The sequence below is a fragment of the Colossoma macropomum genome, unplaced genomic scaffold (genome assembly GCF_904425465.1).
Source record: "Colossoma macropomum unplaced genomic scaffold, Colossoma_macropomum, whole genome shotgun sequence".
NCBI classification, from domain to species: Eukaryota; Metazoa; Chordata; class Actinopteri; order Characiformes; family Serrasalmidae; genus Colossoma; species Colossoma macropomum.
Genome location: NW_023494788.1, coordinates 10,661,299 through 10,686,484, shown reverse-complemented (window position 1 = coordinate 10,686,484; position 25,186 = coordinate 10,661,299). Strand labels below are relative to the sequence as shown.

Genomic DNA, 25,186 nt, shown 5'->3' with positions numbered 1-25,186 from the left:
CACATTAACCTCCGCCACTTTGAAAGGTCAACCTGACACATGTTTCTAGAAACATGGCAACCTCAGAGCACCTGCTAGCAAAAGACTATCTGTGCCGTGCCCTCTGGGTGGTGTTTATGTCCAACAGTATTACAGTAGGGGTTGTGCCTGTGTGTCCCATATGTTGTCTTTCAGGTATGGTCATTTCTCTGGGATTAACCGAAAAGTGCAGCTGACCTATCTGCCCAATGGCCAGCCAAAAGCATCAAGCGAGGAGGAAGGTGAATAGCTGCTTTAGACTGAGCAGAAAAGTTTCTCTGTGTACATTTCATGTGAAGCTGGTTCTTTAGGTTTCGATTATAGCAGTGATAAGAGGTAAATAGAGATACATCACTCTATACAAACACACACACACACACACACACACACACACACACACACACACACAATACAAAAATACACATGCCATCCATAGAAGTCCAGGCTAAGGCCCTGCTGCTTGCACGCTGTATGTTGCCTTCGTTCAGAAAACCTTTAAATGTTTAGCATCTTCTCCACTGGACAGTGGTTGACCTGTGGATAAATTAACAAGCAGCAAACTAACAAATCGCTGTTGTCGGAAGAAAATCTCGTATCTCCATTTTTGACATTTTTTCTGTTTTTGACATAATTTGAAAAAACCTGTTGTCCTTTCCATTGTATGTAAATTTCATGATGAATGGACCAAAAGAAATGACCCAAAATGACTTGGAAGAAATTTTGGTTCCATTGACACATTAAAAGTAAAGTAGGTTCTCCTGTAAAGTTACTATTTTGGAGATACAGGAAAGCTCCAGGTATGGCAACCTCTATTGTAACCATTGTAATCTGTAAGCTGTATGGACAAGAGTGAGAGAGAGAGGCTGCAGTCACTGAGAAGTGTGTGTGTGTGTGTGTGTGTGTGTGTGTGTATGTATATATGTATATATATATATATATATATATATATATATATATATATATAAACTAATACTATACAACTACACAAAATACATACACACACATAGTGTGTTTTTTGCATATTTGTCACAATAAAAAGTGTAATACAAGAAAAAGAAAACATGAGGAAACACAAACCACAGTTTTTGCAATTATCATCAAAGTGTAATAACTGGTTGTGCCACCTTTAGCAGCAATAGATGCAACTAAATACTTACCAGTCTTTTACATCACTGTGAAAGAATTTTGGCCCACTCTTCTTAATTCAGCCACGTTGGAGGTCTTTCGAGCATGAACTGTATGACTTTTGTGTTTATGCAGGTTATCTTTGTGTTATATTAAATTTTGTTTGAAAATATGAAACATACGTTCTCACACCATTATGTGTGTCTTTGTATACATATGAGAGGTTCATTCTAAAACACATTATAGACCACTTTCAAGAATTGTCTTTTTTCATGATATGCATTTTTTATGTCTTATACTTTTACTCAAAACAACTAAACTTTGTTGTGCAAAAGTGCAAAGACAATGCACATATTCATATATGTATCATATATATATATACTCATATATTTTTTTCATATATCATATTTTCATATATTCTGTGTTCTGGACGTATGTGTTTGTCAGACTCTCTGAAGGAAGGTCCATCACTACTACTGGTGCTGAAGTGGGGAGGGGAACTGACGCCAGCAGGCCGCGTGCAGGCAGAGGAGCTGGGCCGGGCATTCCGCTGCATGTATCCTGGAGGGCAAGGTACACACAGACAAACATACATAATTAGGCTCAAAGAGAATAATCTGATGCACGTTTTTAAAAACAAATATAATTGTTCACTAGTTCATAAGTTTATTACAGTGTTTAATGATGCTTGTTATCTGAGACATGGTAACAAAGTACGCACAAGAAACACGTGAGCTTGCAGTCCAGATGAGGAATGAGTGCAGTGGCAAACAATGTACACAATCTGGCATTTATATACATTTTTGAAAAAAGATTTGAAATAGTAGCCATTGTTTGAGATCATGAAGCTGCATTAGTGAAACATTAACGTACTGTAGACTTTGAGAGGATCAGATCATCACTATTTAAACGTATAATAGTGAAATGTAAGCATTTTCATTTGATAATCTTTAACAAAGGAAAAAAGGTCATTTTTTCTTCTGCTTCAAATCAGAATACAGACAGTCATGATTTATGAATGTTTGAATATTTGTTTTATTATGAGTATTTTATATTTTTGTGGCGCAGTGTTTTATAAATGAATAACAATCCTTTCTGAAGAACTTTGTGATTCTTCTTTTAATGATATTGCATTCTCAACATACAAACATACCTTTTCCTTCAGAGCTGCATGCATGTCTAGCATCTCCTGCCATGCCCAGTATTGTAAGTGGAAATGGGGTCTTTATTTGCTTTTTTTTTATTTTGCACAGTTTTTGTTAACGCCCTGCGCTTTAGAGTAAACAGGAACTAACCAAGGCCAAATCATTCCCATGTCCTTGCTGAGTCATTTTCTGCTATTTAGAAGAGTGCCACTCTGTACTGCCAGCTGATTTACTCTTCTCTTGCCTTGAATTGTAAACTAGGCAACTGCAGATCCCTTGGCTGTGAGTCCCCTATTGACTGTGGTAAGAAGGGCTTTGGAGAGTGGGAGTGATTTTGATATTGAGCTTCTTTAATACCTCAGCAGTCATCCGACCCAACTAATCGTGTTTGTCACATGTGAATGGTTTTAGGAGATTCGGTGTCTGTGTAGTGTGCAGTGGATTCAGTGATTGGTCTTTATTGGTCTTCATAACTCAGCTGTCATAAAACAGGAATGCCCAGTCCTGGTCCTGTAGATCTCCCACTCTGCAGAATTTTGCCCCAACTCTAATCTAACACAACTGATCCAGGAAATTAAGGCCTTCAGAGTGATTTAAAAATTAGAGCCAGGTGTGTTGGATCTAAACCAGAAGCGTGCTGTTGCACCCCTGGATTTCAAGATTGCAGCTGCTAAAAATAACAATAATATTAAAATGTTCTGAAATTTATAATAATTTGAGTGCAGTACAGCCCTGTGTGCGCTTGTTTTAGAGTGGAGTTTGTATTTTTATATTGTATTCATATATTTTTATATTCTGCAGTAGCCATGCTCCATTTAAGTTGACGCTGTACTTTTATTACAGTGAGCTGTCAAATGTTGACCACTTTGAGTGCATGTCGCTAAAACACATTCAGAATGAGGTGCAAAGAGAGAAAGTCTAAGCAGACTTATAGGCCAGTTCTGAGCCCCAAAGAAGTTTTTTTTAATTAAAGAAAACCATTAACATAATAGTGAATCTTTTTATTTGTCCTGCTCGCTGCGTGTTCCAGTGTTGAATTTCAGCCTGTGAATATGGGCGTGACATAATCGGTTACTGCGCCACATATCAACAATCGGATTGATCACCACTTGGCTCATAAAGTTTGTCCAGAACAAGAGAGCAGGGTGATGATATGCGTCAGCGGTTTGATGTGTCAGTTATATGTATGTATTATGTATATATTTTATCTCTCTTCTCATTGTATGACACATTCTGATGTAAATTAGCAAAAAAAAGTCACATGAGAAAAAGGCAAATCATTTTATATGACACGTCACACATATATGCTACTTAAAATTTCAGCTTCCCCAACTTAAAACCATCCCACATCCCTGATCTCTCCAGGACCAAGATTGAGCACCCCTATCATAAAGCATCGTAAAGCATTGTAAAGCATCATGTAGTTTGTCAAGCGGTGTGATGTACAGGAGATCATTGTTTGTGTTTTGGCTGTTTTACAGTATTAGTTACGCTCATAATCGCCTTTCTTGACAACCAGCAACAAAATCGATCTCATTACTGGAAGTGGGCTCCTGTGTTCAAATAATTGTGTTCATTCTGGAAACTGAGAGTGGCTTGTCAATGTGATTTTTTTTTTTTCATTGTATTCCATGGCTGTGATGTCATGTAACACCCATAACCATCATATCACAAAAATATCTTTCATGCCTTAGGTTTACATGGATTAAACTGGGTGAGTAGTTTGTTCGTAGTTTGTGAGATTTTTTGTTTTGCAGCAAGGCTCTAACTTGTACTAGCAAAAGGATATATAACATCGTACATTAGTTCATTAGCAATGTGTGGGTAAGCACACATCAGAAAAGCTTAAGAGCATATGCAGAACAGCTGGAGTATAATGTTCAGCATTGTGTTTAGTTAGGGCTGGTTTCCTGGTGCTGAGAAGCCATTAACTCTAACTCCCTTTTTGGCTCTTACAGGTGATTATGCTGGTTTCCCTGGTTGTGGATTATTACGTTTACACAGCACCTACCGCCACGACCTCAAGATCTACGCCTCAGACGAAGGCCGTGTCCAGATGACCGCTGCTGCTTTTGCAAAGGTACTTGTTTGTGTGTGTGCATATGAGCTTTTCTGAGTGTTTTTTCAGCATATACTTTACATATCTGGTGTGTGTGTGTGTATAGGGTCTGCTGGCACTGGAAGGCGAGTTGACCCCCATCTTGGTGCAGATGGTGAAGAGTGCCAACATGAACGGCCTGCTGGACAGTGACAGCGACTCGCTCACAGACTGCCAGCAGCGGGTCAAAGCCCGGCTCCATGAGATCATGCAGAAGAACCAGGACTTCACTGAGGAGGCTTACCAAAAGGTACAGCAACTGCAGGCACCAGTGGCTTTCTCTATTTGGACACATCTAGCTAAAGTCTCAGATACAAAACACAACAGTGTTTCCCAATTCTCATCCTGGATGCCCCCTTCCATTTGAGTGTGTTCCCTGCTTTAACAGACCCACTTTTACGCATTAAGACACAGGCCAATTGTGATGGGAGCTGTAATGCATAGGTCTTGTGTCATTCAACCCCAGTGAAACTGAACAGTGTTGTCAGTGGTTGCCCTGTATAACTGCAGATGTTTGAGATGTGCTTGTCTGTCTTAATGTTGTCTGTTCCAGCTGGCCCCAACTGGCAGCCCCTCTTTGGTCAACTCCATGAAAATTATAGGAAATCCTGTCAAGACATGTGACCAGGTTTACGCCCTCATCCAGAGCCTCACTTGTCAGATCCGCAAACGGCTGGAGGACCCCAAATCTGCAAGTGAGTCTTTTAGTTTGTTTCTTTTTTCAGTTTAAGACCCACTGTAAGTACATATGTATATCTACTATAAATTGAGCCTTTACTTTCAGATTTGCAGCTGTATCACAGTGAGACCTTGGAGCTCATGCTGCAGCGATGGTCCAAACTGGAGAGGGACTTCCGCATGAAGAGTGGCCGCTATGACATCAGCAAAATCCCAGATATCTATGATTGTGTGAAGTATGACACACAGCACAACAGCTCTCTCGGCCTGGACAACATGCTGGAACTCTTCCGACTCTCACGGGCGCTTGCTGACATCATTATACCTCAGGTAGAAGAGCTAAGAGATGTTTGTAGTTTTTTTTTTAATCTGTTCTGTGTCTCCTTGATTCATGTCTCTTTCTACCTGTCTGTCCATTTTTATTGTTTGTTACTTTTTTCTTGTGTTTACATTTACACATTTGTTTATTGAGTGACATACAAAATGTGCAAACAGTGGTCATCAAACCAATACTCTAAATCTGTCTTCCTTTCTTTTTTCTTTTGCATCAGGAATATGGCATCAATAAACTGGAGAAACTGGACATTGCCAGTGCCTACTGCCTGCCCCTGATTAAGAAGATCCAGCTGGACCTTCAGAGGACACACGAGGATGAGGCCGTCAACAAGCTGCATCCACTGTGAGCCTCTTTAACAGTCTACAGTATAATATACAGTACACCTTTATTAAGCCCCTTTAGACAATGAGGTTTAGGGGCTGCTCTGTAATACAGAGCAGTGCAACGGAGACCTCTTAAGCAAGCTTGACAAGATTATTAAGCCCTCAAGTCGAGACTGGCTTACTCCTATTCCTGTTCTTTTTCATCATTTTTGGGCTTTTTGTGGTGGTATTTTTTTCAGTTTAGAGGTTTGTTTGTTTTGATGTGTATGTTGTTGATAAAGAACTGGAAGAAGTTGTAAACTCCATATGAACATCTGTGAGTGATCATATTGTGGTTTTATTTCTCCTGGTGGTTCAGGTATTCGCGAGGCGTGATGTCTCCGGGTCGCCATGTGCGGACCCGGCTTTATTTCACCAGCGAGAGTCACGTCCACTCCCTGCTCAGCATCTTCCGCTATGGAGGACTCCTCAATGTTAGTATCAGTCCATTAGATGCTGTGTGCATGTTTGTAACCTTATTTATTCCTGAATGCACATTTTTTTATGTACTTAAGTTCCAGCCATTGATGGTTGCTATTGATAATTAAGGATATAACCGCCATAAGCTGAGGTCCTTATGTTTGGCAGGATTTGGCTTGTTTATACACTTTTTTGCAGGGCTTTGTAAAGCAAAGGCTAAACGGCTTACAAAGTACTGCTATGAAGAGACAGTGCTTTCTTTACCTATGAGATGGAGTAGCACTTATGGAGTAATAAAGATTTTAAGTGTGTTCATGCATTTGCTCTTTAGGAGGAGAAGGACGAGCAGTGGAAGCAGGCCATGGACTACCTCAGTGCTGTAACTGAACTCAACTATATGACTCAGATAGTCATTATGCTGTATGAAGATAACAATAAAGTAAGCTTTTTGTCTACTTACATCTCTGCTAAGTGCTTCTGAATGACATTGCCCTCATTGCCCTCATTATTCTCATTGTGTGTTTGTACGTGGGCAGGATCCGTCTTCAGAGGAGCGTTTCCACGTAGAGCTGCACTTCAGTCCCGGGGTAAAGGGCTGCCAAGATGAGGAGAACGCACCAATGGGCTTTGGATTTCGCCCTGCCTCTGTTGAGGTGTGTGTGTGTGCATGAACTCCAAGAAAATGAGTGTTTACTCAGTACAAATGTTAACTGTGGCTTCTTTCAGGTTCAGTGGCAAGTTTATCATTTTATACTGATGTATTATTCATCCAAATCCACATCATCCTTACTGTGCTCCTTTAAAAATGGTTATGCAAGAATTCTTTCATACAGGTAATGGTTGTATATTGAACCATAAACCCCCAAAACTATTTGGAAGCATAAATTGTTCTTTGCTTGGTTAAATGATTCTTCTTTGTTATGTAAAACCTCTTGTAAATGTTTTAAAAGGTTCTACAAGCACCAAAGCGGGTTCCTCTACTGTAACAAGTCGTAAAATATTTTTGAGTACTATATAGAATAAGTTTTGTTAAGAGTGTAAGAAAAACTTGACCCATTGACTGACAACTTAAATATGTGTTTCTGTTAACATCTTTATCTGACATGACTGTAGAACCAGGAGAAGCAGGAAGACCTCGGTAGTCTGGAGGATTTGTCTGAGGATGAGCCTGATCGAGCTATTCTTACTGAGCCCCTAAGCATCCACAGGAAGTCCCCACTTATTCGCAGTCGCAAAGCTGGCTCCATGGAGGTACTGTTATTCAGCGCAGCCTCTAGACTTGTTTTCATACACACCATGATCTCTCTTGCGGCTAGAGCACCAACCCAGTAAACACCCAGATATTGGGTTTTTCTACCTCTGAGTAAGTGTTGGGAGACCTCCGAATGTTCTCCCCCATTCAAACTGTCCTACATTGTCCTCACCCCATTCAGACTGTTCTAGAATGTTCTCCCCCATTCAAACTGTCCAACATTGTCCTTGTCCCATTCACATTGTTACAGAATGTTCTCTTCCCTTTTACAATGTTCTAGAATGCTCTTCTCTATTCAAATAATGCCCCATTCTCATTGTTCTAAAATGTTCTTCCATTCATAGTAGAATGTTCGCACCCTGTTCATATTGTTCTTGAATATTCTTCCAATACTATTCTAGAATTTTATCTTACATTCACACTGTTCTAGAATGTTCTGCTCCCATTCAAACTGTTCTAGAAAGTTCTCTGTTGACACTATTTTAGTATGATCCCCCATTCATACTGTTCTAGAGTGCTCTCCCTTCATTCACACTGTTCTAGACCATTCTCCTTCCTTCAAACTCTTAGAATAATGCACCATTCTAATTGTTCTAGAATGTTAACCATTCTGATTGTTCAAGAATGTTCTTTCTTCCAGTCACACTGTTCTAGAATGCCCCCCACCATTCATATTGTCCTAGAATGTTCTCCTGCAACCATACTGTTCTAGAGCCCCCATAAAATAATGCCCTATTTCTGATTGTTTTAGAATGTTCTCCCGTTCACTCTGTTTTAGAATGTTCTCACCTTGTTCATGTTGTTCTAGAATGTTCTCCCCATACTATTCTTGAATTTTCTCCTGATTCATACTGTTCTAGAATTTTCTGCCCACATTCAAACTGTTCTACAAAAAAGTTCTCCTATGCTCACACTGTTTTAGCATGATCCCCCAATCACACTGAGTGTTCTCCCTTCGTTCACAATGTTCAGAATGGTCTCCCCCTATTGAAACTGTTTTGGAATTCTTCCCCAATTCAAACTATTCTAGAATGTTCTCCACATGTTTACCTATGTTCATGTGGTTTATCGGCTCCAGTTCTGCAACAGTAAAAATTGGACTGCCAACATTAGAATGTTGGTGTGTGTTTGGGAATGTTGGCTCAGGCCTTTACTGTTTTAGTGAGTTATGTACCGTTACATAATTTGTACATTGTTTTTCGTTGCAGTAGTTATATTTATTAGTATGGTATTGTGACTTTGAAGTAGAAATGGCACAATGCCACATTTATTTTTTCACAATTCGATACCGATAATGATTAAGCATCAGCTCATACTGATCCTGTATTTCTTCTTTTAAGCTTTAAAATTTTTAATGAAGCACTTCACTGAAGATGAGCATTTAAAAGCAAGCTTTGATGCTCAGACTACTCAAACAATGTGCTGGCTCACCGGAAGAATACACAGCTAACAACATCATATGACACAGTATGAGTGAGTGCTGTTTGAGGATAGATTTATTATGATACTGAATCGGATCAATTTAATTTCTTTCAGAGAATGATACCTGGTATCAAATCAGTGCCATCTCTACTTAGAAGTGAAATTTTCCTGCCTGATATAAACAGTGTAGGTTTCTTCAGTCTTTGACATTCGAGATATGGTCAAAAGAGGCAACTTTTTGCGTAATTTAGCTTTTTTTTTTAGTAAATGTAAAAATATGTGTGCACACATTTCCTGTTTCCACAGGTCCTCTCTGAGAGCAGCACATCATCTCGCAATACATCCTATCGCCTGTTTCCCTCGTGTTCCCGCCAGTCTTCTGACATTAAGTCCAGCGGCCTTGGTACGTATCATGTCTCCTCCTCCCCTTGGTTTTCCTTCTCCTTCATATCAGCCACATGCTTCCACACTTGCTCAGGAGTGGCTGTGGTCAAATGACCTCTCTTTGTCCCCTGGATGACCACGCTCCTCAGAATACATTGCCCCTATTTCTTTACGGCACCCATGAGGCCTTACCCAGGCTCCTCTGAAGGCTGTTTAGGTTAGGGTCAGCTCACACTGTGCCCAGTGTGTCTGAAATGCAGTCGTGCTGCCAGTCATGATCTAAATTAGGCTGCTGGCAGCACAGTGCATTCTATTCCTGTCTGTCCTGTTCCCTTCGGAAAAGAACTTTTAAGAGGTGAAACAATGCAAACGGTGCCTTGGATGGTGAACTATTTAATACCTGCAGGGTCTCACTTGCGTGTTCATTGTATAAACCCTCTTCAACTTAAATGTTCCAGGCTGTGTTTAGGCAGAGAGCTTAACAACTGAGAGAAATCAAATGTGTTTTCCCCCTCCATTTTTTAGCTTAATCAGCTTGTGTGCTTAGACAGGCCACTGGCTTGTGGTAATTTGCCTGGTGGTATAAAAGCATAAGATACAACACAATTTAATGTAACTGTCTCACTGAGTTAATTAAACGTGCTGTCTAAACATAGCCGTAGCATTTAAAGTTTAAATCAGGGCTGTTAACTGTGCATGGCCTGTTTGTTTGGGATTCTTTAGTGATGCATCTGGCCTGTCTCTCACACCAGAGTAAAAATAACCGCAACAGCCTGCCTTTGAATCTAGCTGTTAGCGCTTTGGCCTAACAGTGCATGGGGAATGCTGGGAATGTCCTGAGGGGAGGAATGCTTTAAGCACCCTTTGTTACTTTTGAAGCCTCTTGTTTTTAAACCTCTCAGTGTTTGATCTCTTGGCACTGTTATAGTGTCAGTTAGAGAATCACAGTGTACTGTACAATCACACATTGCATTCGATCACTAATTTGTCATTCTGTACATACAGACACCCACATGACCTCCCTGACGAGGGGGTTTCTAGTGGGTGTCCATAGCTTGGTCCAGGGCAGACAAAGGTTGCAAATGGAAGGTGTTTTGCTATTTCTATTAATACCTTCTAGTCCACTCTTCCTCTTTAATAATGTAATTTCTAAGTGCTGTTGTCACCTTTATTTTAATATACAAAATAATCTACAGATCTACTTTACAACTTTTATTTTGCTGTTCTCTTTACCATTTTGAGCAAGCAAACATAGTACTAATGTACAGTTCTGTGCAGAGGCAGAGATCATCATTTATTCATTGAATTACCAAACAAAATGGCCATAAATTACAAGTTATTGATTTTTTGGGAGATATTTCTGAGGAAATTAGATGTACGATAATGAATTTGTGTAAAAAAGGGCAAAGTCAGAGTTTCCCAAACTGGAGTTCAAAAGCTTATTAAAATATATAGAGAAAATATGACCCCTAACAACCTTGCAAGAGCTGGTAGACCACCAAAACTGTCCCCACCTGAGAAACAGTACTTAAAACTTTCATCTTTGAGAGAAAAAAAAATCAAGCTCCACTCTTACTTCAGACCTGAAAATCACTGGTGTTTCTGTCTATACTTCCACTGTGACAAGACAACTCAACATGGGTTTGAAAGTATGTGTAAATATCAAGAAGACGTTAATAAAAAAAAAGGAAATAGACAAAAAATGGCAAATTAAACAAAGCTTCTGTGTAATTTTCTGATAAACAATATGTTTCTGCCGTTTTCTTGATGTGACTGCAAGTAAAGTCTATTTTGACTGGAAAAAAAATAAATAAATGGTGGTCTCTGACTAATGTACAGTACTGTACTTTACACTTCAGTTGCCTTTTATTGTTTCTCCGATGAGACAAATCAATAATAAGCCCTTAGAGATCTGAATTCACTTCTGAATGCATCCAACAATAAAGGCATCATGGTGCTACTTTTTATATAGGGATAGGAAACATGGTAGCACACAAAGCTACGGAGCATGGAACAAAGCTAAAGTATCTAAATGAAGGGCCAGAGAGATCTTATGTAAGATAGGGTTTCCAGTGACCTTGTCACTAGGCATGACGTCCATTGAAGAGACGCTGCATGTTCAATGGTGAAAACTAACCAACCATCGACATTTTCCCTTCTCCCACCCTCCATCTCCACCCTATGGTCTCTGTCAACCCCTCACAGGCTCTCTATGCACGGGCCTCTTCAGCGCCTCTTTCCGGGGGGTGTCCTCCAGTGCCCCTAACCTGCGGGAATTAGCCAGAGCCCAGCGTAAAAAGACCACCTCCCCCAGGAGGTGGTCTAAAAGAGACGGTACGTCCCCTCCCACCCAACATCTTTTGCCGTATGGGCTCTGTGCTGATCAAAAGAGCATAAACAGTTCCACGCCTGTATTCCTGATTAGCTTCTGTTGCTACTGCCAAGTCTGATTTCCCAATCAGTCACCCCTGTCCTGCCTTATTGTTCCCAATTGTTGACCCCCTGCTCTATCCCTATGTCCCTAAATGGACTGTGAGCTTTTGCATAGACCCCAACCCCTGACTGCACTGCTATTCGCACCTCCTTTTCTGGCCTGTTTCTAAAGCTGAGAACAGAACAGGGCCTGAACAGACCAGACAGCTTCAGTTGACCTTGAGCTCCCTGTATCTGTGATTGCTGAAAGTGCACCCCCTACATAACCCTCGATTGCATCTTACAGTTCAGTTCAAAATCACTTTCATTTAGTTCATGATTAATTAATGTCTCATTTATTAATCATTAAAACTTTGTGTTTGATACATTGCATGACAGATTGTTACTGGCAAATCACTTTGTGCCTGCAAGTGAGCAACTGAGTGAATGAGAGTTCATGTCTGTGAGTGTTTTAGCATAACAGTAAGGAAAGAATTTGTTAGTAAAATGATTATTGTTTCATCTCATTGCATTACCTGCTTTTTTTTAAGCCGCACATTAAGCTCCATAAGATGTTTGTTATGCTCCTATGAGTATGTTGGTGATTATACCTAAGCACATCATTTTACCTGTAACAAAAAACCTTTTCATTTTTACTAGTTTCAGAGAATTGTGCAAGTGAATGAAGAGACTAGCTAAACCCAGGAAGACACATCTTTTGAATCTAAGTAGTAATAGCAGTTAGTAGTAGTAATAGCAGTTAGTAGTAGTAATGCAGTTCTTCTCCCCTGTTCCACTTAGATTCATTGCTCCATTTCTGTTTATTCCAGTATATAATGTTTCCATCTTCATTATTATATGCATGGTTAGTATCCTGGTTCTGGCTTCATTTGCAAGCAGGTTGCTACACTCTTGTGCATATTAACAGATTTGTCCACAGGGTGTCACTGTGTACCTAAGACTGGTGACTGCAGCATCTTAGCCCTCTAAAATTAGTGCCATGTCATACTGTTCCTTTGAAAAGGGAGGAATGAGGGGCCTGTTTATGTTATACAACTTCTGGTTTTCTCTTTGTTTATCGTCTTGTCATATGGGCTACATGCGCCATGTACATGTGTCTTTTTTTTTTTTTAGGTGGTTCTATAGAAAATAGGCCATAAATCTGCACCCTTAGTAGTTTATGAGTGTAACCAAAGGTCAATGCTGCAGAATAACATGGCTCACTTCTTTTATTCCCTCAGAGTTGCTCTCAATGCCGGCAGTAAAGCGGTTTTCAGTGTCGTATGCCAGGCATCCGAGTAATGGTATGTCTGTTATTTGAAGCCTGTGTGTTTTGACACTCTACTTGCATGCCCTCTGGGGGTCGTTACGTGATAGTAATTTCTTAGCATCATGATCTTGTGACCATAATTTTGAAATCTTTTGAAACCTGTTTTCTCAACATCTTCCCTCACATCTTTCCTCACCTGTTAAATTTGGATTTGCCACCGTCACCCAGATGGGTCTAATTCTCTCTTTCCTCTGACTCATTCATTCTTCTTCTTCTTCAGCTGGATAGATGCATGTCCTTGAATATTGAATATATCTCTCGTGATATATTTCTTTGTGTGTTCACACATAGTTGTGTACTCAGTGTCATCTGATGGTTAACCCTTCCATCATTGTGCTTCAGGATCATATCCAATGATCAATGCATAAGAAATATGGCCTTTGTATGATTACAGGCAATCTCTTGTAGATGTATCTGATTTTGAAAAGCAATGATTCATTACAAATTATGAGCAAAGCTGAATTTCACGCTCACTGATAATGAAGGCAAGGGTTACCATGCTATCTCACACATCGTAGTTAAATGATGCTGATGAATGTAATCCTCAGAGGCACTGAGGATGGTGGAGTTTAACCACAGCTGATGAGAGAAAGCATGTTGAGTGAGAGAGTGTTTGTGTGCTGAGGGTATTCATGCATTACGGAACAAGCTTGTCACGATTTTTCCATCTGTTGCTGTTTGACTGTATGATTAGCCTTGAAAGCAGTATCTGCAGCAGAGACTCTCCTTGCATAAAGGGACGGTGTGGTGAAGTTACCTTTCTGAGGCTGTCTTGCTCATCTACCTGTTCTTTCATCGTCTGTTCCCAGTTAGTTTGTGTTAAGTCACTTTATATCTACTGTCCAAGGATAGAACTAAATGGGAGTAGTAGGAGAGGCTTTTTGTAAATAATCTATCGGTCACTGCATTCCAAGTTATGGCTCTCTGGGCACCTCTGGATATCCAGCCCAAAAAGGCTTTGCTTATTTTCTTGCTTCAGACTTCCTTTGCTGTATGATCAAGCAGTGTGGCCTATTGTTTTAAAGGAATAGTTTGGTGAGAAACATAGTTTATGCAACGTTCCCCTTTTCTCAGTGTAGTCAAACAGCCAAGATGTGACTTGTATCTGAAATTTGCTTCTTTAGTTTTGCATTGGAGCTATTAGGCTAATGTGCTTAACAAGTAATAGAAGGTTATACCCCACAAATTAGCATCCTGCAAACTGAATGCCTGAATCATCACACACTTGCCTCAAGTTATATGCATTCAAATTTGATCACGACTTGTGACACTTGATGAATTTAGTCAATTCACATCAGTCATTTTAAAATATTCTCGGTATTGGTTCATCATTCTGGACACTAGCATCCTTGCGTCCTACTAATTATGTAAAATTTGTGGAAGTTGTACAGGATTAGCAAATAATCATTTATATACATTTTTCGGTCACCACATTGGATTTATGTTATTAAAAACATTGATTATAAACTTTTATAATCTCAAATAGAATTGCTCATGTAGTCTGACACTGTATGACATATATGTTGTATATATAAATGAGCAAGTAAATTGTGTAAATTAGATTTTTTTTTCCAAACTGCCACTTGAAAGTGGATGAAACTAATTCAGTTTCTTGTCAGGACTGATTTCAGTACTGAGAGCCAGCACTCTACGCTAGACATTTTGGGTGCAGCCCAAAAGTGTGTGGAAAGAGCCAAAGGCAAGTTGTCAACCCATTTTATGTGGTAGTTTGTCAGAAAAGTAGTGAGTACGCCTAAGGGAAATGGAAGTTCAATGTCCATCAGTGTCTTCTGGAGTACCTCCACACTGCACAGTTTTAATTTTTTCACCAATTCAACACACCTGATTCAGCACACAGGGGGCTTGCTAGTTTATGACTTGAGTTGAGTGTTTAGGAGACAGAAAATTGAAAACACTGAACTGTACAGAACTGTGCAGACTTTACAGAGCTGGATTTAAAGAAAACTGGTCTAACATTGCCCTTTGAGTAAAGCATTTAAAGTATTATTGCCTTTATTCCATTAACTATGTATAATCTTTCTTGGAAAGATTTGAAAGGGTAATTCCTCTTGGATAATACGATGCATTTGCTATTGGTTGAAGTTCCATTGTGGTACACAGTAAGGCTGAAAGATTAATCATTTTTTATCAATATTACAATTTGAATTTTTTTCCAAATTGAAATAGCTGCAATATTAATTATAGCCTACATTTATAACAATGTTGTCCCACCAAGTATTAAAGGGGGCATTCAAACAAATAACATGGAGCTGTTAAATTGACCATAGATTAATTAGACCAGTTAGAACAAGAAACCAAGCAGACATGTAGGGTTGGGCAATACTTTATGATGCTTCAAGATTTTTATGATACGCAATACGTATCATAATGTTTAATTTTCTGAGGTTTGATCCAGTTTGGTCCAGAACCAGTTGTAGAGTTGGAGCTGGTCTGTTTTCTTTTAGTACTGAAGTGCTGAAGTGCTTTTCAGAAAAGCATATTGTGTCATAATGTGACATTTTTTATCACAGTAACGATACAGTAACACTTTACTTGAACCCTGCTGTGTCATATTGACTTATCCTTGCCATAAACATGTCATGGCAGATGTCATATGCTGTCATGACGGATTTTGTTCAGTAATTTAACAGTGTAATGCCACCATTACCATTAATTGTCATGACCGGTGCTATAATTTTGATGTAATGACAGTTAGCTAGAGTACACAGCAAAAATGTGACATAAGCTGTCATTACATCAAACATTAAGGCATCTGTTATGACAATACCAGTAATGATAACATGACACTGATATATTACTGAACAAAATCCCAAGACGGCATATGACATTGTCCATGACATGTTTATGGCATGATTATGTCAGTGTTACGTAGCAGAGTTCAAGCAAAGTATTACCAATGGTAAATATCATATTGCCCTCCATTACACCTGTGACAACACAGTAACAGCTAACTGCTTCAGCATTCAAGCTTCGAGCCAGAAAAAGTGGATATTCTGGTGGTCTTGGCCAAAAAAACAGGCCTGGATCTTGATTTATAAAAAATAATCGCAATAAAAAATTGTGGTCACAATATTGGTCAGAAAATTGCAATTAGATATTAGTCCTAATTTGTTCAGCACTAGTATGTGGTCTTTTACAGGCCGAGCTACAATAAATTGTTTTTCTTGTTCTTTGCTTTTCTAGTGAGTGATTTTTTTGAGTGTGCAACATAACCATTGCTGTTTTTAGCATGGCTTTTTCTTCAGCGTATCCTATGAAGCCAGTTCCAAAACACCGTCAAAAGGAACGCGGTGGGAATTTAGTGAAGGGTGCTCTGTCTGTGGGGAGACTGAGTGCAGCCTTCAGTCACATCATTTTATGGGTCACGTCAGGTATCGACTTAAAGTGAGTGAGTGCAAGTTCTAATGCAGGTGCACAGACAACCACAAGCCCATCAAACTTTTGCGTAAAGCTTTTAAGAATCTTATGTAAATTGGGTGCCAAGTTGAACAGTGAGGAAATGAACAGTGTTCTCATCACTGCTAATGCCCCATTCAAAGCTCATTAGGAGGCGGATAGTCTTAATGATATTATATGATGTTAAATAATTTTTTTTTTGCGTTTTACTTTAGAGCTGTGAATTAGGTGTCAGTGCTGAGATGTTTCTGTTTTTAGTTCGGAACAGCTCAGCTGTAGTTGTTAATTTGTCTACTTTGCTGAGTCACTCGACAAATGTCGTCCAAGGCTGCTAAACTGGGCTAGAGGAATATTACTGCTGTGTGCTGCACGGTGGTCACAGGCTCCTCCTCATCTTCCTCATCCATCTCTGCCACAACTCTTTTCCATCTCCCTCTCCTTTGTTTTTCTTCCCTTCTTTCTGAGCCAGTTTCTTTCTTTTCTGAAACTGCAGCCTACCTAAACTCTTTTCTCCTCCTTGTTCCTCTCCTTCCTCTGTCTTTCTTTCCCATTCACTCTTTCCTGCTTATTTCTGCTTTTTCTATCTTTCTCCATTGTTAACCCATCTCTGCACCCTTTTTACCTTTCTAACCCTCTTTCCTCTTATAACCCTTTGCTCTCATTCCCTTATCTGTTTTTTTCTTTTTTTCTGCTTTCTTGTCTTGCTCCCTTTTTAATCCTCTTGTTTCCCCCTTTTCCTTATTCAAATTCATCCTCCTCTCCTGATCTCTTTTTCTCTCCTGAAATAACCTGTCCTTCCTCTTGCTTTTCCTCTTCCCCTCACCTCGTTCTCTCTTTCTCTCCCCTCCCTTCCTCTTTCTCTTTCCCCTCCGTTCCTCCCCTCCTCTTCTCCCTCAGAGGCTGCAGAGGAGGAGCAGCAGGTAGCTGAATTACTGGGTGGTCTCTCAGCTGATCCTGCGTTGACTCATCACCTCCATCGCTGCTCCTACCACCTCCGCCTCTTCACTGCTTGGCTACGTTCCCACCCAGAGCCGCCCGACTGTTTTTCCGGTCAGAAACCTATGGAGAAGATTCCCCATCCAAGAGTATGCAGGAATCATGCCACATTGACAGCCCTCTGCTGAACTCAAGTCACAAATCTGATCTTGGATCAGCATTTATGGGCAACTACACATTTATTGTTTACTAGACCATAAATGTTTTGGCTTTGCAATGGCACCGTAGCAGACAGACAGGATAAAAAGCTTCTCAAGCCGATTAGATAGCTGTACTCGTCTCTGCTTAAGAAGCGTTCAAAAAAAGCCAAAAAATTCCATGTTATAAAAGTACAATATGGAAAAAATTCCATGTTATAAAAGTACAACATTTGAAACAAAAGCTGTGATTTATGTTGTCTAACACTCTAGCCCAGGGGTGTCCAGTCTTGGCCACAAAGGGCCAAATGGGGTGCAGGTTTTCATTTCAAAAAAGCAGAAGAACACATGATCAGCTGTTGAAGACTGAGACCAGTTGATTAAACAAGTGGAATCAGGAGTGCTTCTGTCTAATTGGAATGAAAACCTTTGTGAATAACATTGGACACCCCTGCTGTAGCCACAAGCTAATATGTTATCCCCAACATAACACACTAACCACAAGCTAACCTGCTAGTCACAATACAAAAAAATGCAGCAATACAATTGAATACAGTATGATACATTGCACTGTTACTTCCCTACCAGCTAGCTAAAATTAATCCTTCAAAAAACAGCATCACAACAAAGACACAACTACATCTAGGCATGTAGCTGGCTTGCCTTGGTTTAAGCAATAAAATGCATGCCACAAATCTGATCTGGGATCAGTGTTCAGGCAACCTTGTCCAAAGAACATCCTTCCAAAAACAATCACACTCTCAAGTTCAGCAGAGGCCTTGAGTGGACAGTGATTCCTGCACTCTCTTGAAGGAAATGCAATGAAGACTGTGGAGTCATATAAAGAAATGCAAAGATGTATTTAGCATTTAGTTTTGTGCCATTGAAAGCACCACACAGTGAAAGCAATGTAGTGTGAATTACAATCACTTTAATAATCACAAATTATTATTATAATAGATTATTATTATTATACAAGATATTTAATACTTAAAAAGCAAACTGTATTTTCAGTCAAGAGAAAAAGTGACATCACAACAAATAATGAAGGTTTTGCTTTACACTTTGGCATGTTTTTTACATATCACTAATGTAAAGTAATGTCATTTTGCTGTTACCACTTCCATAGGATCTTGCATGGAATTTTCTTCATAGCTCCCCATCACAATTTCTACTTGCTGTTATGTTTCCATCCCTGCTCTCTGGCCTTTGTGCCTTAGGAAAAAAATAAGGACATTTCTAGCATGTCTTCGGGGCTGCTACTGGCATCGCTGCATTATGCACTCACTGTCTGTTTTTGTTCTCTTTCTCTTTTTAAACATATTGTATTAGTATGTTCATTTTTGTGCTACTTGGATTTTCTCGCTGCTTGCCAGAGAGTATGTATGTGTGAAGTTGGCATACGGTGATGCATCCCATAAAGGAAAACAAATCTTAGTGGAACCTTCATGCTCTGGTTGAGTTTGCCTAATAAAAGCAATCTTAGCACAGAAAACAGAGCCAGTCCACTTAACATGGAAAAAGCTGTACGGGTGATCCTTGCAAAGGATGGCAAAGCCATGAGTCCATATCAAAGCAGTGAATTTCATCACACAGTTTATACCTTGGAGCTAAAACAGGTTGTGCCCAATACACAAGAGTTTTAGTATAGATTGCGGTATAGTGTACAGCAGCTTATCTGGGCATGGCAAATATGGTACTACATGTTTTGTGTCTGAATTTATCAAGTCATTTGTTTCATATGTACGACAATGCTTGAATATGGCAAATATAAGAAGTTATTCACGCTACCAGTACCAGAACTTTGACTTGTTACAAGCACCAGTCCTCAAAACTGCATTGTCATCCGATGCAGGTGATGAAGGTTGCAGCACTGCAGGCTTTATGAGAGGAAACAGAAGTGCAGAAAGTGGTCTTACGTCCATGGCAGAATGAGCGTGCGCATCTTTGTGGCCACTTTTTACCCGTCTTCTAATGGCCACTTCTAGCATGATGATGCACATTTATCATTAAGCACAATAATGAGTTCAGTGTGCTTCAGTGCCCTCCCCACTCACCCTATCTGAATCCAATAGAGCAACTTTAGGATATGATACAGCTGGAGATTAATTGCCTGGGTGTGCAGCTGACAAATCAGCAGCAGTTACGTGATGTGATCATGTCAACATGAACCAGAATCTCTAAGATACTTTTTCAGCATCTTTTTGAATCCATGCCTTGAAGAATTCCTGGGGTCCTGCCCAGTATTAGAATGGTGTTCCTAATAAAGTGGCCAACGTGCAGGAATTTAGGAGGGAACTGTACAGTTCTTAATGTCCATAGACCCAGCTGATGTAAAAAAGCTGCCCAAGCATTGTAGCATCGTAAATACGCTCAGTTTAGACTGTTTACTTTCCTGCATCGTCTCCGACTCCCCTCCTCTCCCTTTCTCTCTCATTCATTTTCAGCCTGTCATGCTCCCTCCATCTGTTTTCCTCTCACTTCTCCTCCCTCTGCTTCACTCTCTCCTCCATGTAAATGAACAGGGAATGCTGCAGTCTAATAGAGTGGAGTTTTCTCAGCTGCAATCGGGATGTGAGCTGAATCAGAAAACCTTAGAATTTGAAAGAAGATACTATTAAAGAGCTTGTGAGAACTGAAAATTGGAAGATTTTCCTTAAAATACCCAAAGTGCCTATCCTTCGCTGTGCTTATTGAAGTCTACACACATCTACTAGTATTCTCTGCTTTGGATTTTGAATGAAAGAGGCTGTGACTTCCCTGCCCTTCAGGATATCTCAGTTTTCTTCCCTTTCAAACAACACCTCTCTTCCCTCCTTGTCAACACGTCATCATTTAGAGCAGCAGGTACTGTCCGCCTCCACTAATTCCTGCTGGCTTGCACCGAAAACAGAGTGAAATCATCTTAACACACCACATTATGTACAGTGACATAACACTTTGGGGAGCTTTCAGAGTAATAACCCTTTTAAATGCCCTAAATTGGTGCATTAGTCACTCAAGCTGTTTGTCAGTGCACAAAGCCCTGCAGTTATTCCGATGCTGTAAGGCTTACGATGCTTTTTGGTCTCAGACGTCTGCACGGCAGAGATTTTGCCAGTGTGCATTAAATGAGGAAATTTGAGTGTAGAACATGCAACGATTGACCTTGGTAATAGGAGGTGTGAGTGCGTATAAGCTAAGGAGACTGAGATGCATCTCTTTTGTATTCTGTTGAGGTTCTGCTGAATTCTGTTGAGCTGTTTTGTTGTGACAGCACACCGAATGTTTGTTGTTTTTGGGCTGCACTGAGGTAGACTGCTTTACTTTCTTGGAACTCGTGTGGGTGGTAAATGTCCACATAAAGCACTGCCCTATGCCTGGGAATGGCATTTGAGACTGATTGCAATATAAAAGGTTGTTGAATGGCATGTTCTCCATGCAGTGCCTTCAGGTTGTTTGAGGTGCTTTCTACACATGTGTCAAACAACAAGAACAACAGCTGCAGTGGAGCATGAAATTACCACAAAGGTGTGTTTTGGACTGCATGTTTGTTTTTCTGTGTCGTTTCTGTGCTGCAGGGTTTGAAGGCTGCTCCATGGTGCCCTCTATCTACCCGCTGGAGACACTGCACAACTCACTGTCACTGAAGCAGGTGGACGAGTTCCTCAACAAAGTGTGTGAAAGCAGGAGTGAGACTCTCACTAAGACTTTGAAATGTAGGTAAATAAACACCCCACACACACATGCATGACATACTTCTTGTTTTGGAAAATTGTTTGTGAAGTTGTTTTCATTCCATCTCCTCTTCGAGCGATCTGTTTGAGTTTAAACCCTGTTAAAGGAATTGCTTGGCTAAACATCAGATTGACTGTGTTTTTCCCCTTCTCTCAAATGCTCTTCCAGCATGATCTTGCAAGACTTCTGATGTTTTCTTCTTTTGCTTTGGAGCTAATGTAGCTAACAAATATAGACTGGCTTCTGTTGTTACTAATACTGTATGACAAACTGTTAAAATCTCAAAGCCTGAATTCTGAATAAGCTTTTCTCCATTTCTATGGACAACAGTACATCATACAATATCAGAAACCACATAGGCAAGTCTATTGGAGATTACCTAATGTGATTTCAGTAATTCATTGGTTAAGTTGTATTCAGAGTGGCTTGATCTGAAATGGTTCATTGTAGAGAAACTTACCGTCTCAGATTTTGTTTACAATGGTGGTGGTAGGAACCAGAGGTCACAACGGGTGTAATACAAATATAACTGTTTATTTACTGTCCAAAACCACCAGTAGGCTCACAAGACTAAGTGTGTCTTCTGAGTTTTGTTGTGTTGATAATGGTGCAGTAGTGGTATATCTGAAGAAATAAATGCACTTTGGGTACTGTTTTGCCTTACACAACCCTGTATGCATCTTGTGTTTTAAAATGTTTTAGACTAAAAGCTTTCCTCAAAACTATTGTAAAACTCATATGTGTCTCATATACCAGACTGAGTATTCATAACCATTTCATATAATAATGTCCTGTGAAGTAGCTTTTAGAAGCATTAGAGACTTCAGAAGACTGCTTTCTGTCACCGCTGCTGTGAAAAATTTTGACTCTCTAAGTTTCTCTAGTCCCCCATCCAACCACCCTATCTCAGGACTCTCCATCAAGTTATACTGTCTCTGGGCTGGAGGAGCCAGCCTTCAGCCTGGAGACAGCTGTGCTCCAAAATATCCAGCATTCTTGACTGTCTGCCACAGACACACACACAGAGGCCATTTTGTGCAGGCCTTAAACTGTCAGACACTTAACACATGGTCTCATCATGTTTCAAAAGGGGCAGTATGCCATTAATTAATCCCAAAGTAGGACCCACCTAATTAGCAATCCCCTAGCATTGCACTCCGACAGTTGGCTAGCTGCTTTTAGGTTTTTAGCGTCTCCTGCAAGTCATGTTATGGTTCATTTTTGCTGTGTGATGTCTGTAAAGATGTTTTAGCATCTGCCCTCTCAGACATGTGGCAAATCTAGGTTGCCTCACGCATGTACCATTGCTTTCTCTAACTCCTCTTAACCCATTTACCGTGATCCCTTTGTTTCAGAGTAAAACCAGGAACACGCTTGAGGATACGAGTGTCCCACAGATTAGAATAGTGGAATTGTTTTAACTGCCATAACTTTAGCTGTTGTATTTCCCCGTCGGGGTTCTCTTTTTAGGCTAATAAGACTGTTTTGTAAGATATACTATAAACATGTGAGATGTACTGTTAACCGAGTTAAAAAGGCCAATGGTGGCATGTGCATCCTGGAGCAATTTAAGAATGATTAAAGGGGAACTTCACTATTTCTTCCAAAATTACAGCAAAATTTAATGGTTAAGATGTAAACAAAGTTGGTCAGGACAGTTTCAGTGTAGAGAAACTTGCAGAGTCACAGCTGTTCACAGTGGTGGAGTGGTAGTGATTGGCACCAGACTTCTGAAGTATTTAATACTTCTAAAGGCTGCATCACATATTATTACATGAAATAGTTATGAATATGCTGACTGAGACATTGTTTTACGATAGTTATGATACGATTTTGACCTATATTGTATTTTGTTATATTCACTCATGCTAGAGAGGCAAAATAATCACCCAAAAAAGTAATTTTTCTGATTTATCACTATTTCACTTTTCTCATCTTTACATATGAGAATTCAGGGGATACATGTGGGTTACTGGCTGTTTCAAGTAGTAAATAAATGGCTATATTTGCGACCCATTTCCTTTTGCTACCACTGTGAAGAAATCATAATCAGTTTCTCTACAATTATCTGTTTCACATCAAAGCACTCTGAATTACTTTCTTTACAGCTCAATGATTGAACTACGCTGGAAAAAAAACAGTGGAATTCCCCTTTAATTAACCTGTTTATACAGTGGAAATTGTGTATTGTAGGGTGTTTGAGTGACTAATTGTGCATGTGTTTGTGTCTGTCTCTGTCTGTAGACACCGGTGGTCACCCTGGCACTGTGTCCAGTTTGGAACATTCATCTCCAGCAGCAGCAGAGTCAATCAAACTTTGGTTTCAACAGTGAATAAATCTTACACGCTGCAGCTGCATTAATCTCACATCACCTCTTTATGCTCATCTGAGCTTTACATTGTCTTTCATAGGTGAAGCTAATTCCAAGGGAACAGTGTCTTCATGAAGCCCACATTGAGGCTGCTGATTGCACTTGCTGTATTTCTTCCAGTAATGTAGAGCCTCTTTGGCTTCAGAACAAGAGCATTACTTGGGCTGTCAGCCATCAAAGAAAGAGCACTGAATCCAGTAATTAGTTAGCACTGCTATACCTCTGTGCCCAAAGGACTGAGATCTTAATTATAGTCCATTCTGAGCAGTATGAAGATAAGAGGACTGGAATACACACTAGTAATTGTCCCTTCTCTCAGCTGATTACACTTATCGCATCCCCACTTGCAGCAGAGTAGTTTCATTGGAGAACATAACGTCACTCTGAGCCAAGCAACACTCAAAAGATGCGGGTAAACCAATCACAGCACAGTGTTGTTGAGCTTAGAGAGGCTGTGTGGAGGTGTTGATGTCTCCTACTTTAGCACTCACATACTGAGTCATGATGCCAGTCAGTACATGAAAGCAGAAAGTCTGCTACAGCCAGTTGATCAAGCACAATTTTTTTAATCACTGCCTCTGTATTTTATGGGGTTTAACTTTTAATGTTTTTAGTTTAGAATTACAAAACTTGTTTTAACAAGAGAGGAAGACTTGAAATTGACAAATTAAATTATTCATAAGTATGATAACAATATTTGAAAATGTACTTTGGATGACAACAGTGCCTTAGCCCTAATGTTTGCTTTTTTGCCCATTTTTTTGGCTTGTTTTTCTCTTTACAGGCAGTTCATACATAAACCTCTTCAGAGCATATTGAAGCGCTCTGCCAGAGTCCTTGAGGGCTAGTCAAGAATGTTTAAATATTTGTGATCTGCTGTCCCTGCCAAAGGATTACTGTGTTCTAATTGAATGTATTTAATTTTAGAGATTTCCAAGATTATATATTTTATTAATAAAATTGCGTGTAAAGATTATAATTGGCTTTATTTGTTTGAGTTAAAAAGTACAATAATCTTGAAAGTTCTTGTGAATGAACAACAATCTGAATAAATTATGCTGGCAACCAATAATAATATTCTGTTAGGCATCATATTAAGTCTGACATTGTCATTCTTCCAGACTTAATACTGCGGTTCTGAATCTGCGTCTAGGTTTCATTCAGGACGACGAAAAACACTAATGATGACTCATGCTTTGCCCTTAGCTGTGCTGCGTTGCTATGGTGATGGATTCTGATCGCCCATTGACTTCTGCTGTGAAAGCCTGGCTGAACTAGCGACTGCATAATGTAGCAGAGAGAGACAGAGAGAATTTATTCTGAGTAAGTCACTTTCAGACTTCGACAGGAAGCCAAACAGTGATGTCATTATGGCCGCTTTGCCCATTTTCTGTCAGTGAGGGGTAAAAATTTGCCAAAAGGTCACTGAATTGTTTCCCACAGACATTTGATATGTCTGTATTGTGTCCCAATTGAAAAGCAAGTCAATAGAATTCAAATGTAATTCATTTGTTGTGCCACATTTGAATTATCTATTATGCAGGAATAGCATTTGCTAATATCA

At 39.8% G+C, this 25,186-nt stretch overlaps 1 protein-coding gene across 24 annotated transcripts in view; it reads left to right on the top strand.

Moving 5' to 3' along the window:
• Window positions 1–24,694, top strand: part of ppip5k1b (diphosphoinositol pentakisphosphate kinase 1b) — a 42,635-nt gene extending 17,941 nt beyond the window's left edge. For 5 of the 24 annotated variants that reach the window (XM_036568367.1, XM_036568372.1, XM_036568366.1 and 2 more), the window contains 18 exons: window positions 175–260; window positions 1,591–1,716; window positions 2,550–2,591; window positions 4,247–4,368; window positions 4,454–4,636; window positions 4,940–5,081; window positions 5,171–5,394; window positions 5,616–5,743; window positions 6,074–6,197; window positions 6,515–6,622; window positions 6,720–6,836; window positions 7,297–7,434; window positions 9,164–9,260; window positions 11,447–11,575; window positions 12,895–12,957; window positions 17,298–17,450; window positions 21,094–21,235; window positions 23,495–24,694. In XM_036568367.1, coding sequence (XP_036424260.1) covers window positions 175–260; window positions 1,591–1,716; window positions 2,550–2,591; window positions 4,247–4,368; window positions 4,454–4,636; window positions 4,940–5,081; window positions 5,171–5,394; window positions 5,616–5,743; window positions 6,074–6,197; window positions 6,515–6,622; window positions 6,720–6,836; window positions 7,297–7,434; window positions 9,164–9,260; window positions 11,447–11,575; window positions 12,895–12,957; window positions 17,298–17,450; window positions 21,094–21,235; window positions 23,495–23,612 — 2,242 coding nt within the window. In that variant the 3' untranslated portion in view covers window positions 23,613–24,694. The remainder of the gene's footprint in view (window positions 1–174; window positions 261–1,590; window positions 1,717–2,549; window positions 2,592–4,246; window positions 4,369–4,453; window positions 4,637–4,939; window positions 5,082–5,170; window positions 5,395–5,615; window positions 5,744–6,073; window positions 6,198–6,514; window positions 6,623–6,719; window positions 6,837–7,296; window positions 7,435–9,163; window positions 9,261–11,446; window positions 11,576–12,894; window positions 12,958–17,297; window positions 17,451–21,093; window positions 21,236–23,494) is intronic. The other 19 variants (XM_036568377.1, XM_036568375.1, XM_036568376.1 and 16 more) reach the window with 17 other exon arrangements.
• The last annotated feature ends 492 nt before the right edge of the window (window positions 24,695–25,186 follow it).